The 13,291-nt window shown below is 44.7% G+C and overlaps 1 protein-coding gene across 1 annotated transcript in view; it reads left to right on the forward strand.

Annotated features, from left to right (window-relative positions):
* Window positions 1-355: 355 nt before the first annotated feature.
* edem2 (ER degradation enhancer, mannosidase alpha-like 2) overlaps window positions 356-13,291 on the forward strand; it is a 45,829-nt gene continuing 32,893 nt past the window's right edge. The window contains exons 1-2 of the mRNA XM_078554934.1: window positions 356-671; window positions 8,817-8,927. Of these exons, the coding sequence (XP_078411060.1) occupies window positions 568-671; window positions 8,817-8,927 (215 nt within the window). The 5' untranslated portion in view covers window positions 356-567. The remainder of the gene's footprint in view (window positions 672-8,816; window positions 8,928-13,291) is intronic.

Here is a 13,291-nt window from a genome sequence, read left to right on the forward strand (position 1 = left end):
CATGGCCCGAAAGGGTGGCGAAAGCAGATCCCATGGGAAATCCCAAAAGCCAATTGGGCGTGCATGTACTTGAAGAGGACTAATTTTGCAGATTATGGGGAAAAATCTGGGCTGTGGAACTAAATTGGACAGCTCTTTCAAAGAACCAGCACAGGCATGATGGGCTGAATGGCCTCCTTCTGTGCTATATGATTCTAAGCAAATGTTAAGCCTTTCTGAAAGAAGAGTACAGCCACTGAGAAGCTGCGGCATATTGATTGTTGCCATGTACGAAATGCACCAGGCAATTAAAAACCACAGCACCGCCATTGGGAAAGTGCAGCGCACTGACTGAGTCAGCGCTACAGATCGTGGTGAGGGCGCAGGCGCACATAGGTGTTCGCTTCCGGGTTTGCGGAGTCGCGCGCGGGGGGGGTGGGATAGCGGCCCGTCAGTCAAGCTGGCCCAGGGAGCGACCTGTCAATCAAGCTGTCCCAGGGAGCGACCCGTCAATCAAGCTGTCCCGGGGAGCGGCCTGTCAATCAAACTCTCCCGGGAAGAGACGTGCAGCGGAGTCAACACAAATACATGCTCGGCATTTTCTACACCGCCTGCTTCTCCATTGTCATCGGAGCGCGGGGCCACAATGCAAAAGGCAAAGAAATCCAGGCGGAGGAGATGGCTCAGTACAGGTCAGTGCCGCTGGATTGGCGTTGCAGGCGGGGTAGGGGAGAGGGGGGGTTAAAATGGAATGCCCCTTCTCCTGTTTGCAGATTGCTCCCTGTTGAAAGTTGTGCTTACACTTGGGCAAAATGAACTGCCGCCAGAAATAAATGCATCTTCCCCAGGCTCCCTAGAGGTGTCAGCTGTGGCTCAGTTCATAGCACCCTCGCCTTTGAATCAGAGGGTTGTGGGTTCATGTCCCACTCCCGGAAACCAAGAACTGTGATTTTACTCGAAAAGAGTTGCAATCTGTGACTGTTGGTAACTCAAAGAGTTTCCCCAGGCTCCCTGACCAATTAGAGGGCTGACGTGCCCGCTGATTGTATTGTGCCACAGGAACACATTTTTAACACTTAACACACAGCCTTGTTACGTTGGGAACAATGACCCCTGGGCTGTTTCTCTCTGGGGTGGGGGGGGAAAACATTGGTCTGCTTGGACAACTTCTTTACCTTTCTGCTGGTAAATATTGATAGGGGAATGTGGAATTCACTGCTGAAACCAGCTTCCCCCACCCCCTTAGCAAAGTTACAGGAAGAGGATGATGATACGATTTCCTGGTGTTACTGCATTGTGGTTCCAAATGTAGCAGCAATCCTCTGGTATCTTCGAAGCATAGAAAGAATTTACAGCAGAGGAGGCCATTCAGCCCGTCATGCCCCCGCCGACCAAAACGAATGAATCCCACTTCCCAGCTCTTGATCTGGACCCAATGCAGTTCCCTCTACATTGGAGAGACCAAACGCGGACTGAGTGACCGCTTTGCAGAACACCTTCGGTCTGTCCGCAAGCATTACCCAGACCTTCCTGTCGCTTGCCATTTCAACACTCCACCTTGCTCTCATGCCCACATGTCTGTCCTTGGCTTGCTGCATTGCTCCAGTGAAGCTCAATGCAAACTGGAGGAACAGCACCTCATCTTTCGACTAGGCACTTTACAGCCTTCCGGACTCAATATTGAGTTCAACAATTTTAGATCGTGAACTCTCTCCTCCATCCCCACCCCCTTTCTGATTTTCCCCCTCCTTTTTGTTTTTTTCCAATAATTTATATAGATTTTTCTTTTCCCACCTACTTCCATTATTTTTAAATGTATTTCCATCCATTGTTTTATATCTACCTTTTAGCCTATTTCGATCCCTTCCCCCCATCCCACCCCCACTAGGGCCATCTGTACCTTGCTCGTCCTGCTTTCTACCCTTAATTAGCACATTCCTTAGATAATATCACCACCTTCAACATCTCTTTGTCCTTTTGTCTGTGACATTTTGGTTATCTCCACCTATCACTGGCCCTCTATCCAGCTCTACTTGTGTGTGTCCACCTCCCCCCCCCCCCCAACCCCAAACCAGCTTATATTTCACCTCTCTTCTATTTTTACTTAGTTCTGTTGAAGGGTCATTTGGACTCAAAACGTTAACTGTGTTCCTCTCTGCTGCCAGACCTGCTGAGTTTTTCCAGGTATTTCTGTTTTTCTTTTGGATTTCCAGCATCCGCAGTTTTTTGCTTTTTGCTTTGATCTGGACCCTGTAGGCTACGGTACAAGTGTGTATCTGAGTGCTTTTTAAGTGCGACGAGGGTTTCTGCATCTTAACAGATTTTCAGGCAGTTTCAGATCCCATTACCTTTTGGGCGAAAAAAATACTTCTCAACTTCCCTCTGATGCTTCTTCCAATTACTTTAAACCTGTGCCCCCTAGTTATTGACCTCTATTTTAAGAGAAATAGGTCCTTCCTACCCACTCACTCTAGAACCCTCGTAATTTTATACATCTCAATTATTCACCTCTCATCCTCCTCTGTTACAAAGAAAACAGTCCCAGCCTATCTAGTCTTTCCTCATAACTAAAATTCTCCATTCCTGGCAATGGCTCCTCTGTATCCTCTCTAGTGCCATCACATCCTTCCTGTAATGAGGTGACCAGGACCAATGAGAATATAATGTGTGTCCATGCTATGATATTTTGTGTTGAGTTGTGTTGTGTGCCACTGACAAGGAGCTCTTGGCACCGGCTGCCTGCCTTGCAGCGGCTCAAACCTGTGCTCACCAGTCATCCTGTGACGAAATTTGCCTTAAAACACATGTGGCTTAATTAACTTTAGTAGGGAAATAAACATGGTCTTTCTGCAGTCAAAGTGGGTCTAAGATGGCAGGCTTGGTGATAGGAGATTCGAACCAAATCTACCCTCTTGTCGTAGACCGTGTATCACTGGAGTCATGCACATCCGCAGTGTTCCAGGGTACTGTTGGCTCATTAATAGAAACTGGAGGGTGGACCTGCAAGTGGGAGCTGGGGCTCACCCCACTCAACCCTAGATGGCTCTGCTCGTCAGTGTCCTATAAATCGAGGTGATCAGCGAAAAGCTTGTTGTGGCTTTACCTGGTTAAACTCATGTGCATTTAGGGGCCATTTGCCAAATCGTGCTGAAGCTCTCTCTGGGTGTGGCTGGACATAAGAAATAGGAGCAGAAGTAGGCCATTTGGTCTCTCGAGCCTGCTCCCCCTTTCAGTAAGATTATGGCTGATCTTCTACATCAACTTCACCTTTCTGCACTCTCCCTATATGCCTGGGGCTCCTTCAGTATCCAAAAAAATGATCAATCTCAGTCTTTTGAATATATTCGCCCTGCTGAGTATCCTCGACTTTCTGGGGTAGAGAATTCCAAGGATTTACAACTTTTTGAATGAAGAATTTCCTCCTCATCTCAATCCTAAACGGCCAACCCCTTATTCTAAGATTGCGACCCCTAATATTAGACTTCCGAGCCAATGGAAACATCCTTCCAGCATCTAACCTGTCGAACTCCTTAAGAATTTTATATCACCTCTCATTCTTCTAAACTGTAGAGAACATAGGCCTAGTCTCTTCATCAGACAATCCCTTCATCCCAAGAATCAATCTAGTGAATCTTTGTTGCATTCCCCCCAAGACAGGATATCTTTCCTTGCGTAAGGAGACCAAAACTACACATTGTACTCCAGGTGTTGCCTCACCAAGGCCCTATTTAATAGTAAGACTGCTTTACTGTATTTGCATGATAACTTTGTGATTTGTGTGCAGGTACACCCAGGTACCTCTGAATACCAACATTTCCCTGTCTCTCGCAATGTAAAAAAAACTGTTTTTCTATTTTACCAACAAAAGTGTATAACTTCACACTTTCCCACATTATTTTCCATCTGCCATGTTCTTGCCTCTCATTTATCTAAACCCTAGGTATAGTATTTCCTAATAGGGAGAAAGTGTGCCCTCCATATTGTGCAGTAGGTTATTTAACGGTATGTTACTTTTTTTTATTCCTTCATGGGATGTGCATGTCACTAGCTGGGCCAGCATTTAATGCCCATCGGTAACTGCCCTTGAGAAAGTGGTGGTGAGCTGCCTTCTTGAACTGCTGCAGTCCATGTGGTGTAGGTACACCCACAGTGCTGTTAGGGAATGAGTTCCAGGATTTTGACCCAGCGACAGTGAAGGAACGGCGATGTATTTCCAAGTCAGGATGATGATTAGGTTGGGCAGGAACTTCCAGGTGGTGGTGTTCTCTTGCGTCTGCTGCACTTGTCCTTCTAGATGGTAGTAGTCGTGGGTTTGGAAGGTGCAGTCCAAGGAGGCTTGGTGAATTCTTGCAGTGCATCTTGTAGATGGTATACAGTGCTGCCACTGTGCGTTGGCGGTGGAGGGAGTGAATGTTTGTGGATGGGGTGCCAATTAAGCAGGCTGCTTTGTCCTGGATTGTGTGGAGCTTCTTGAGTGTTGTGGGAGCTGCAGTCATCCAGGCAAGTGGGGAGTATTCCATCACACTCCTGACTTGTGCCTTGTAGATGGTGGACAGGCATTGGGGAGTCAGGAGGAGAGTTACTCACTGGAGGAGTCCTAGCCTCTGACCTGCTGTTGTAACCACACTATTTATGTGGCTAGTCCAGTTCGGTTTCTGGTTAATGGTAACCTCTAAGATGTTGGTAGTGGGGGATTCAGTGATGGTGATGCTGTTGAATGTCAAGGAGCGATGGTTAGATTCTCTCTTGTTGGAACTTGTCATTGCCTGGCACTTGTGTGGTGCGAATGTTACATGCCACTTATCAGCCTAAGCCTGGATATTGTCCAGGTCTTGTCGTATTTGGACAAGGACTTCTTCAGTATCTGAACAATCGCTAATGGTGCTGAATATTGTGCAATCATTAGTGAACATTTCCACTCCTGACCTTGTGATGGAAGAAAGGTTATTGAGGAAGCAGCTCAAGATGGTTAGGCTGAGTACACTACCCTGAGGAACTCCTGCAGTGATGTCCTGGAGCTGAGATGATTGACCTCCAACAACCACAACCATTTTCCTTTGTGCTAGGTACGACTCCAACCAGTGGAGAGTTTTCCCCTGATTCCCATTGATCCCAGTTTTTCCAGGGGTCCTTGATGCCACACTCGGTCAAATGCTCCCTAGATGTCAACGGCAGCAACTCTCACCTCACCTTGGGAGTTCAGCTCTTTTGTCCATGTTTGATCCAAGGCTGTAATGAGGTCAGGAGTGTAGTGATCCTGGCGGAACCCAAACTGAGTGTCATTGAGCAGGCTATGGCTTAAGCAAGCGCTGCTTAATAGCACTGTTGGTGACCCCTTCCACCACTTTACTGTTATCAAGAGTAGACTGATGGAGCGGTAATTGGGTGGGTTGGATTTGTCCTGCTTTTTGTGTATAGGACATACCTGGACAATTTTCCACATTGCCGAATGAATGTCATTGTTGTAACTGTACTAGAACAGCTTGGCTAGGGGCGCAGCAGGTTCTGGAGCACAAGTCTTCTGTACTATTGTCGGAATATTGTCAGGGCCCATAGCCTTTGCAGTATCCAGTGCCTTCAGCTGTTTCTTGATATCACGTGGCGTGAATCAAATTGGCTGAAGACTGGTAATAATAATTATTATTGAGGTTGAGGATATACAGAGGGAACATAAACAGAATTACCTGGAAAAACTCAGCAGGTCTGGCAGCATCGGCGGAGAAGAAAAAAGTTGACGTTTCGAGTCCTCATGACCCTTCTGCCGAAGAGTCATGAGGACTCGAAACGTCAACTCTTTTCTTCTCCGCCGATGCTGCCAGACCTGCTGAGTTTTTCCAGGTAATTCTGTTTTTGTTTTGGATTTCCAGCATCCGCAGTAGTTTTTTGTTTTAATACAGAGGGAACATGTTTATTCAGTACCTTGAGCACATATAAAGAGAAACTTAGGTGGCTGGGACTCCAAGTGGAGGGCTCTCTTCTGAGTCCTCGCCTTTACCATTGGGCATTTGGCGTGGAGGGTGTTGCATGCAGCAGCCTCTTGCAATTGTGGATTGAGATTGTTCACGGACTCCCAGGCCACTTGTATTTTCTGTGGTCTTGTGGAAGTCTATGTTCCAGGTTGCCCAATCTGGCAGCCCCTTTTTGACTACTTGGAGGGGCTGCTCCTCAAGCTTTGATTGCACTTCATCCACACGCCCCTGATCTGGCCACCCGGTGTGGAAGGGTGGGGCAGGCAGATTGGAGGACCTCCTCATGGGTCTGCTTCTGGGCCTGCACAAGGTGACCATTAACAGATATAGGCAATGGGCCATGGAGGGGGTTGTTAGACCCGGCTGTCTGCCCCTATTCTGTGTTCGCACCTGGGTGCCCCTGGAGAGGGAGCGTGTGCTGCCCGTCATTACGCTTGAGGCCCCCCATGACCAGTAGGCACCAGAGGGGCTGGGTGCATCATCAACCCCAGGAACATTGAAGAAAACTTATCAAAATGACTTGGATGAAGGGATGGATGGGATGGTTGCCATATTTGCTGATGACACAAAGATAGGTAGGAAAGTAATTTGTGAAGAGGACATAAGGAGGCTACAAAAAGATAGGTTAAGTGTGGGCAAAGACCTGGCAAGTGGAGTATAATGTGAAAAAATGTGAAATTGCCCATTTTGGCTGGAAGAATAAAAGAGAAGCATATTATCTAAATGGTGAGAGATTGCAGAGCTCTGAGTTGCAGAGGGATCTGGGTGTCTTCGTGCATGAATCGCAAAAGATGAGTATGCAGGTACAGCAAGTAATTAAGAATGCTAATAGAATGTTACCATTTATTGTGAGGGGAATTGATTACCAAAGTAGGGAGGTTATGCTTCAGTTATACAGAGCACTAGTGAGACCACATCTGGAGTACTGTGTACAGTATTGGTCACCTTATTTACGGAAGGATGTAAATGCATTGGAAGCAGTTCAGAGAAGGCTTACCAGACTAATGCCTGGAATGGGCGGGTTGTCTTATGAGGAAAGGCTGGACAGGCTAGGCTTGTATCCACTGGAGTTTAGAAAAGTAAGAGGCGACTTGATTGAAACATATAGGATCCTGAGTGGACTTGTCAGGGTGGATGTGGAGAGGATGTTTCCTCTTGTGGGAGAATCTAGAACTAGGGGGTCACCGTTTAAAAATAAGGGGTCGCCCATTTAAAACGCAGATGAGGCAAAATTTTTTCTCTGAGGGTTGTGAGTCTTTGGAACTCTCTTCCTGAAAAGGTGGTGGAAGCAGAGTCTTTGATTATTTTTGAGGCAGAGATGGATAGATTTTTGGTAAGCAAGGGGGTGTTGGTTAATCGGGTAGGTGGGATGCAGATTTGAGTTTACTATTAGATAAGCCATGAACTTATTAAATGGTGGAGCAGGCTCGAGGGGCCGAATGGCCTCCTGCTCCTTGTTTGTATGTTCGTATAATTAAATTAAAATAAAGTTTTGTCTTTTTATTACTGTGCCCTCTTAAGGGGCTTTCAATTAGTTGATTAGTTTATTTGTTATTAGTTTACTTTATAGGTATCAAAAGAGCATATAAAGAGAGACTTAAAGAGCGATGTCCACTGGTACGCTTATTATTTTAATTTGATAAGTTTCCTTTAAAGTTTTTTGGTTTATGTTACGTTACCCTTTCATGGGGTGCTCATTAGTTAATTAGTTTATCTGATTTACTGAAAAGAGTATGAAATGAGACTTCCCCTTTAAGGGGTTGTTTGTTCATCTTAATTATTTACTTGACTATTCAATTACCAAAAGATTATAAGAAGAGGCAATCTGGGACACTGGCTGCTGCTTAAGGAGGAGGCAGGATTGGAATGGGCAATAAAAAATGCTGATTTAGCCAGTGATGCCCAAGCCCTGTGAAAGTATAATTTAAAAAAAGCCATTTGTAATGTTGCATTCTGTACACAAATCTAGTACTAAGTAAAAGATTGGTGTCTGGATTTCTACATCATCGCCTGGCTTCAGAATAAATTAATATAGATTTCTCAGTAGCTTGGTTTGAAGCATGTAATGATATTTCCATAATGTAAGACAACTAGCTGACTTATAAAAATGCCCACAGTGAACATATGATCTTTAAAGGAAATCTTGCTAGTGACCGATGATTACTTGCTGTTTGGAATTTCTATTTGTTCAGTAGGGTTATTATGGGAATGGTAGCATAGTGATAATGTTACTGGTCTGATAATCCAGAGGCCCAGACTACTGGGGTTGTCCATTGAAATTGAGTAGACAAGGCCTATATTCTCTAGAGTTTAGAAGAATGAGAGGTGATCTCATTGAAACATATAAAATCCTTAAGGGGTTCAACAGGTTAGACACTACAGTTGGTGGAAGTTGAATTCAATTAATTAATACACTTGGAATAAAAGGCTAGCCTCCTTAATAATGATCACAAACTACTATTTTGTCATAAAAACCCATCTGGTTTGCAAACCTCCTTTAGGGGAGGAAATCTGCCGTCCTTACCCGGTGTGGCCTACATGTGACTCCAGACCCACAATAATGTGGTTGACTCTTAACTGCCCGCTGAAATGGTCTAACAAGTCACACAGAGGGCATTTAGGGAATGGGCAATAAATGCTAACCTTGCCAGTGACACTCACACCCCAAGAATGAATAAAATAAACTGAACAAATTCTATCTGTGACATGTGATAAGCACCTCAGACCTTGCTAATCCTCCAACAATAAGAACTTGTGTGTTTTTACCGTCCCTTTGGGTTCTGTGCTTCTTTAGGGTTTGACTGGAGAATTAGTACAGACTGGATTACAAGTCTCCTATATATCGATGTGGTTTCTTTCCCTTCACAGAGAGCGAGTCAAAGACATGTTTTATCATGCCTACAACAACTATTTGGAGAACGCTTTCCCTTATGATGAACTACGACCTTTGACTTGTGATGGCCAGGATACGTGGGGGAGGTAAGTTGTAGCTGACCTTAGCTGTATTCATTTTCTAGCAAAAAAATAATTTTCTTTTAATTTTTGAAGAAGAGGTGTTTGAGGGGACATAACCCAACCCAAACTATTAGATAAGTTACTCAGTAGTCATTGATCACTTAGCTTTGGATTAATTTGATTAGATCTTTGTGAATACGCACACTCATGGGAAAATAATAGTTAAATAATGCATCTTTTTGACAAGACTCCCAGATGCCTCAGTTTTGGAAATGTGTAGCAATCAGGTCAGAAAGTCCTGGGTTCAGTATCTGTGGTGTTAGCTGATTGTAGCTGAGGGCTGGGCAAAGGTGCTGCAGCTAATCTTTGGAGAGGGAAGGGGCTTTCCATTTTGATTGCTGCCTTGGTTTTATGGATGATTATATTACGGGCAGTGTGTCTACAGAGATCACACACTTGAGGTGTCTTTGTTTTGCACAGATGCTAAAGAGTCTAACAATGCTGGCTACCTCTGAGCTGCAGCCGGAAACACGCGAGCAGATTCCAATTTGCAAAGTGTCATGACAGCAACTAAACTCCTTTGGTATCAGGCTGCATTTACTTACAGCAATTAGACTTTGTGGCATTAAAGGGTTAAGGCATCTGAAACAGACAATGGAACTAATGTGAATACATTGAGACAGTGCATTCTGTGGTGTAGCTATACGCGCTAATTCAAAATAAAACTATACATGCAACATCAAAATAAAGTGACACACAAAACGAGTAATTACACTGAAAGTGCAGTGGGGCACAAGCTTGTAACTTGAAGTGTAGGCGTGCTCAACACTTCGCGTGTGTAGGAGCAGGGGAGTGTGGGGGTGGGGAGGAGAGTAAATACCTTGATAACCTGAAGGTTTAAGGTACAAAATTTAGAAGGGGTCTGCAAGATGCCTTCTTCAGAAATTTTGATTTTAACATCTTTTTTGGCATGGATGTTGCTGTTTTTTAAAATAATAAGTTCTGTTTGGTGCAGCGGCATACTTTTAAGGAGTTATTTAATAAATCTAAGCAAAGATTATTCCCAGTGAGAAAGAAGGGCTCTTTGAGAAGGATGCATCATCCGTGGCTAAATAAGGTGTCAGAGCCAAGTTTATGGCACCACAGGCAGCTCTGCTGTACAGGAGGGGAGAAAAAAAGAGGGGAAGACCAGTAGTAATAGGGGATTCGTTAGTTAGGGGAACAGGCAGGCCTTTCTATGGCCATAGGCGTGACTCCAGGATGGTATGTTGCCTCCCTGGTGCTGAGGTCAAGGACGTCGTGGAGCAGCTGCAGGACATTCTTCTGGGGGGGGGGCGTGACCAGCCAGAGGTCGTGGTCCACATTGGTACCAACGACTTAGGTAGGAAAGGGGATGAGGTCCTGAAAGCAGGGTTTAGGGAGCTAGGAAGGAGATTGAAAAGCAGGATATCTAAAGCCGTAATCTCAGGATTACTCCCGGTGCCACGTGCAAGAGAGCATAGAAATAGGAGAATTGAAGAAATAAACATGTGGCTGGAAAGCTGGTGTAGGAGGGAGGGCATCAGATTTCTGAGGTATTAGGACCTGTTCTGGACGGTCTACACCTGAACAGGACTGGGACGAATATCCTTGCAAGGAGATTTGTTAGTGTTGTTGGGGTGGGGGTGGTGGGGTGGTTAAACTAGATTGGCAGGGGGATGTGAACCTGAGGGCAAGTTCAGAGGAGGGAACGGGAGATGGAGAATTAGCGAGTGACTCTGAAAGACAGAAGCAGCACAGGTTAAAAAGTGTACAGCACAGGAATTTGGCAGTGTTAAAAGGTATATATGTAAATGCAAGGAGTATAACAAATAAAGCTGATGAGCTGAGGGCACAGATGGACTCATGGCAGCATGATATCATTGCTATCATGGAAACTTGGCTTGAGGGGCAAAAATGGCAGCTTAACATCCCTGGATATAGAGTTTTCAGGCAGGATAGGGAGAGGGATAAAAAAGGTGGGGATGTAGCATTATTGGTTTAAGAATCAATTACAGCTGTGAGGAGGGATGATTTACTAAATGAATCATCAAATGAGGCCATATGGGTTGAGCTCAGAAATAAACAAGAGGCAGCCACACTGCTGGAGTGTACTATAGATCCTCAAATAGTGGAAGGGAGTTAGAAGAGCAAATATGTAGACAGATTTCTGAGTGCAAAAACAGTAGGGCAGTAATCGTTGGGGACTTCAACTACCCTAATATCAATTGGGATACGAACAGTGTGAAGGGCACAGAGGGTGCAAAATTCTGGAACTGCTTTCAAGAGAACTTTTTGGCCAATACGTTACAAGCCCAATGAGAGGGGGCACAGTTCTAGATTTAGCCTTGGGAAATGAAGGTGGGCAAGTGGGTGAAGTAGCAGTGAGGGGGTGCCATTTTGGAGATAGTGACCTTAATGTAGTTAGATTTAGCACCATTATGGAAAAGGACAAAGATAGAACAGGAGCAAGAGTTCTAAATTGGAGGAAGGCAAATTTTACAAAGCTGAGAGGTGAGCTGGCGAGAGTGGGCTGGATACAGCAATTAGAAGGAAAAACTGTGTCAAATCAGTGGGAGACATTCAAAGGTGAGATTCTATGGGCACGATGTAGACATGTCCCCACAAAGAAAAAGGGTGGTACTGCCAAATCTAGAGCTTCCTGATTATCCAGAAACATACAGGCCAAGATAAAGCAGAAAAAGAAAGCTTGTGATAGTCACAAAAGACTTAATACTGTTGAAAGCCTATAGGAGTTTAGAAAAGGTGTGAAGTAAAAATGGAAATTGGGAAAGCAAAGAGAGGATATGAAAAAGTATTGGCATGTAAAACCAAAGAAAATCCTAAGATGTTTTACCAGCACATTAAGAGCAAGAGAATAACTAGGGGAAAGGTAGGGCCTATCAGAGATGTACATGGTAACTTGTGCGTGGATGTTGAAGATGTGGGCAGCGTTTTCAATTAGTACTTTGTCTCTGTCTTCACTAAGGAGAGGGATGATGCAGACATTCTAGTTAAAGAGGAGTGTGAAATATTAGATATAATAAGCATAGTGAGAGAGGAAGTACTGGAGGGACTGGCATCCTTGAAGGTGGATAAATCACCAGAGCCAGATGGATTGTATCCCAGGCTGTTGAAGGAAGCCAGGGAGGAAATAACAGATGCTCTGAGGATCATTTTCCAATCCTCAATAGATACAGCTGAGGTCCCAGAGGATTGGAGGGCTGCGAGTGTTATACCATTATTTAAAAAGGGTGTGTGGGATAGGCCAGAAAATTATAGGCCGGTCAGTCTGACTTCAGTGGTGGGCAAATTATTGGAAACAATCCTGAGAGACAGGATAAATTGCCACTTAGAAAGGCACAGATTGATCAGGGATAGTCAGCATGGTTTTGTTAGGGGAAGACCGTGTCTAACCAACTTAATAGAATTTTTTGAGGAAGTAACAAGGAGGATTGATGAGGGTAGTGTAGTGGATGTTGTGTACATGGATTTCAATAAGGCATTTGACAAGGTCCCACATGGCAGACTAGTCAGGAAAGTGAGATCTCATAGGATGCAGGGCAAGGTGGCAGGATGGATCCAAAATTGGCTCAATGACAGGAAACAAAGGGTAATGATCAGTGGGTGTTTTTGTGAATGGAAAATGGTTTCTAGTGGTGTTCCACAGGGCTTAGCGTTGGGGCCCTTGCTGTTTGTTGCTTATATTAATGATTTAGACTTAAATGTGGGAGGCATGATTGGGAAATTGGAGATGATAGAAGAATTGGCCGTGTAGTTAATAGTGAAGAGGATAGCTGTCAACTCCAGAATGAGTTGAGTGGGCGGAGAAGTGGCAAATGGAATTCAATCCAGAAAAGTGTGAGGTAATGCACTTGGGGAGGGCAAACAAAGCAAGAGAATACTCAATAAATGAGAAGTCATTGAGAGGGGTTGAAGAAGTGAGAGACCTTGGAGTGCATGTCCACAGGTCTTTGAAGGTGGCAGGACAGGTGGACAAGGTGGTCAAGAAAGCTTATGGAATGCTTTCCTTTATTGGGTGAGGTATTGAATACAAAAGCAGGGAACTGTATAAAATGCTGGTTAGGCCACAGCTGGAATTGTGCATACAGTTCTGGTCACCACATTACAGGAAGGACATAATTGTTTTGGAGAGAGTGCAGAGGAGATTGACAAGAATGTTGCCAGGGCTTGAAAATTGCAGCTATGAGGAGAGATTGGATAGGCTGGGGTTGTTTTTCTGAGAACAAAGGAGGCTAAGGGGGTGACCTGATTGAGGTGTACAAAATTATGAGGGGCCTAGATAGGGTGGAGAGGCCTGTTCCCTTAGCTGAGGGATCAATTACCAGGGGGCATAGATTTAAGGTGAT

Source organism: Cetorhinus maximus, chromosome 13 (genome assembly GCF_964194155.1).
Source record: "Cetorhinus maximus chromosome 13, sCetMax3.hap1.1, whole genome shotgun sequence".
NCBI classification, from domain to species: domain Eukaryota; kingdom Metazoa; phylum Chordata; class Chondrichthyes; order Lamniformes; family Cetorhinidae; genus Cetorhinus; species Cetorhinus maximus.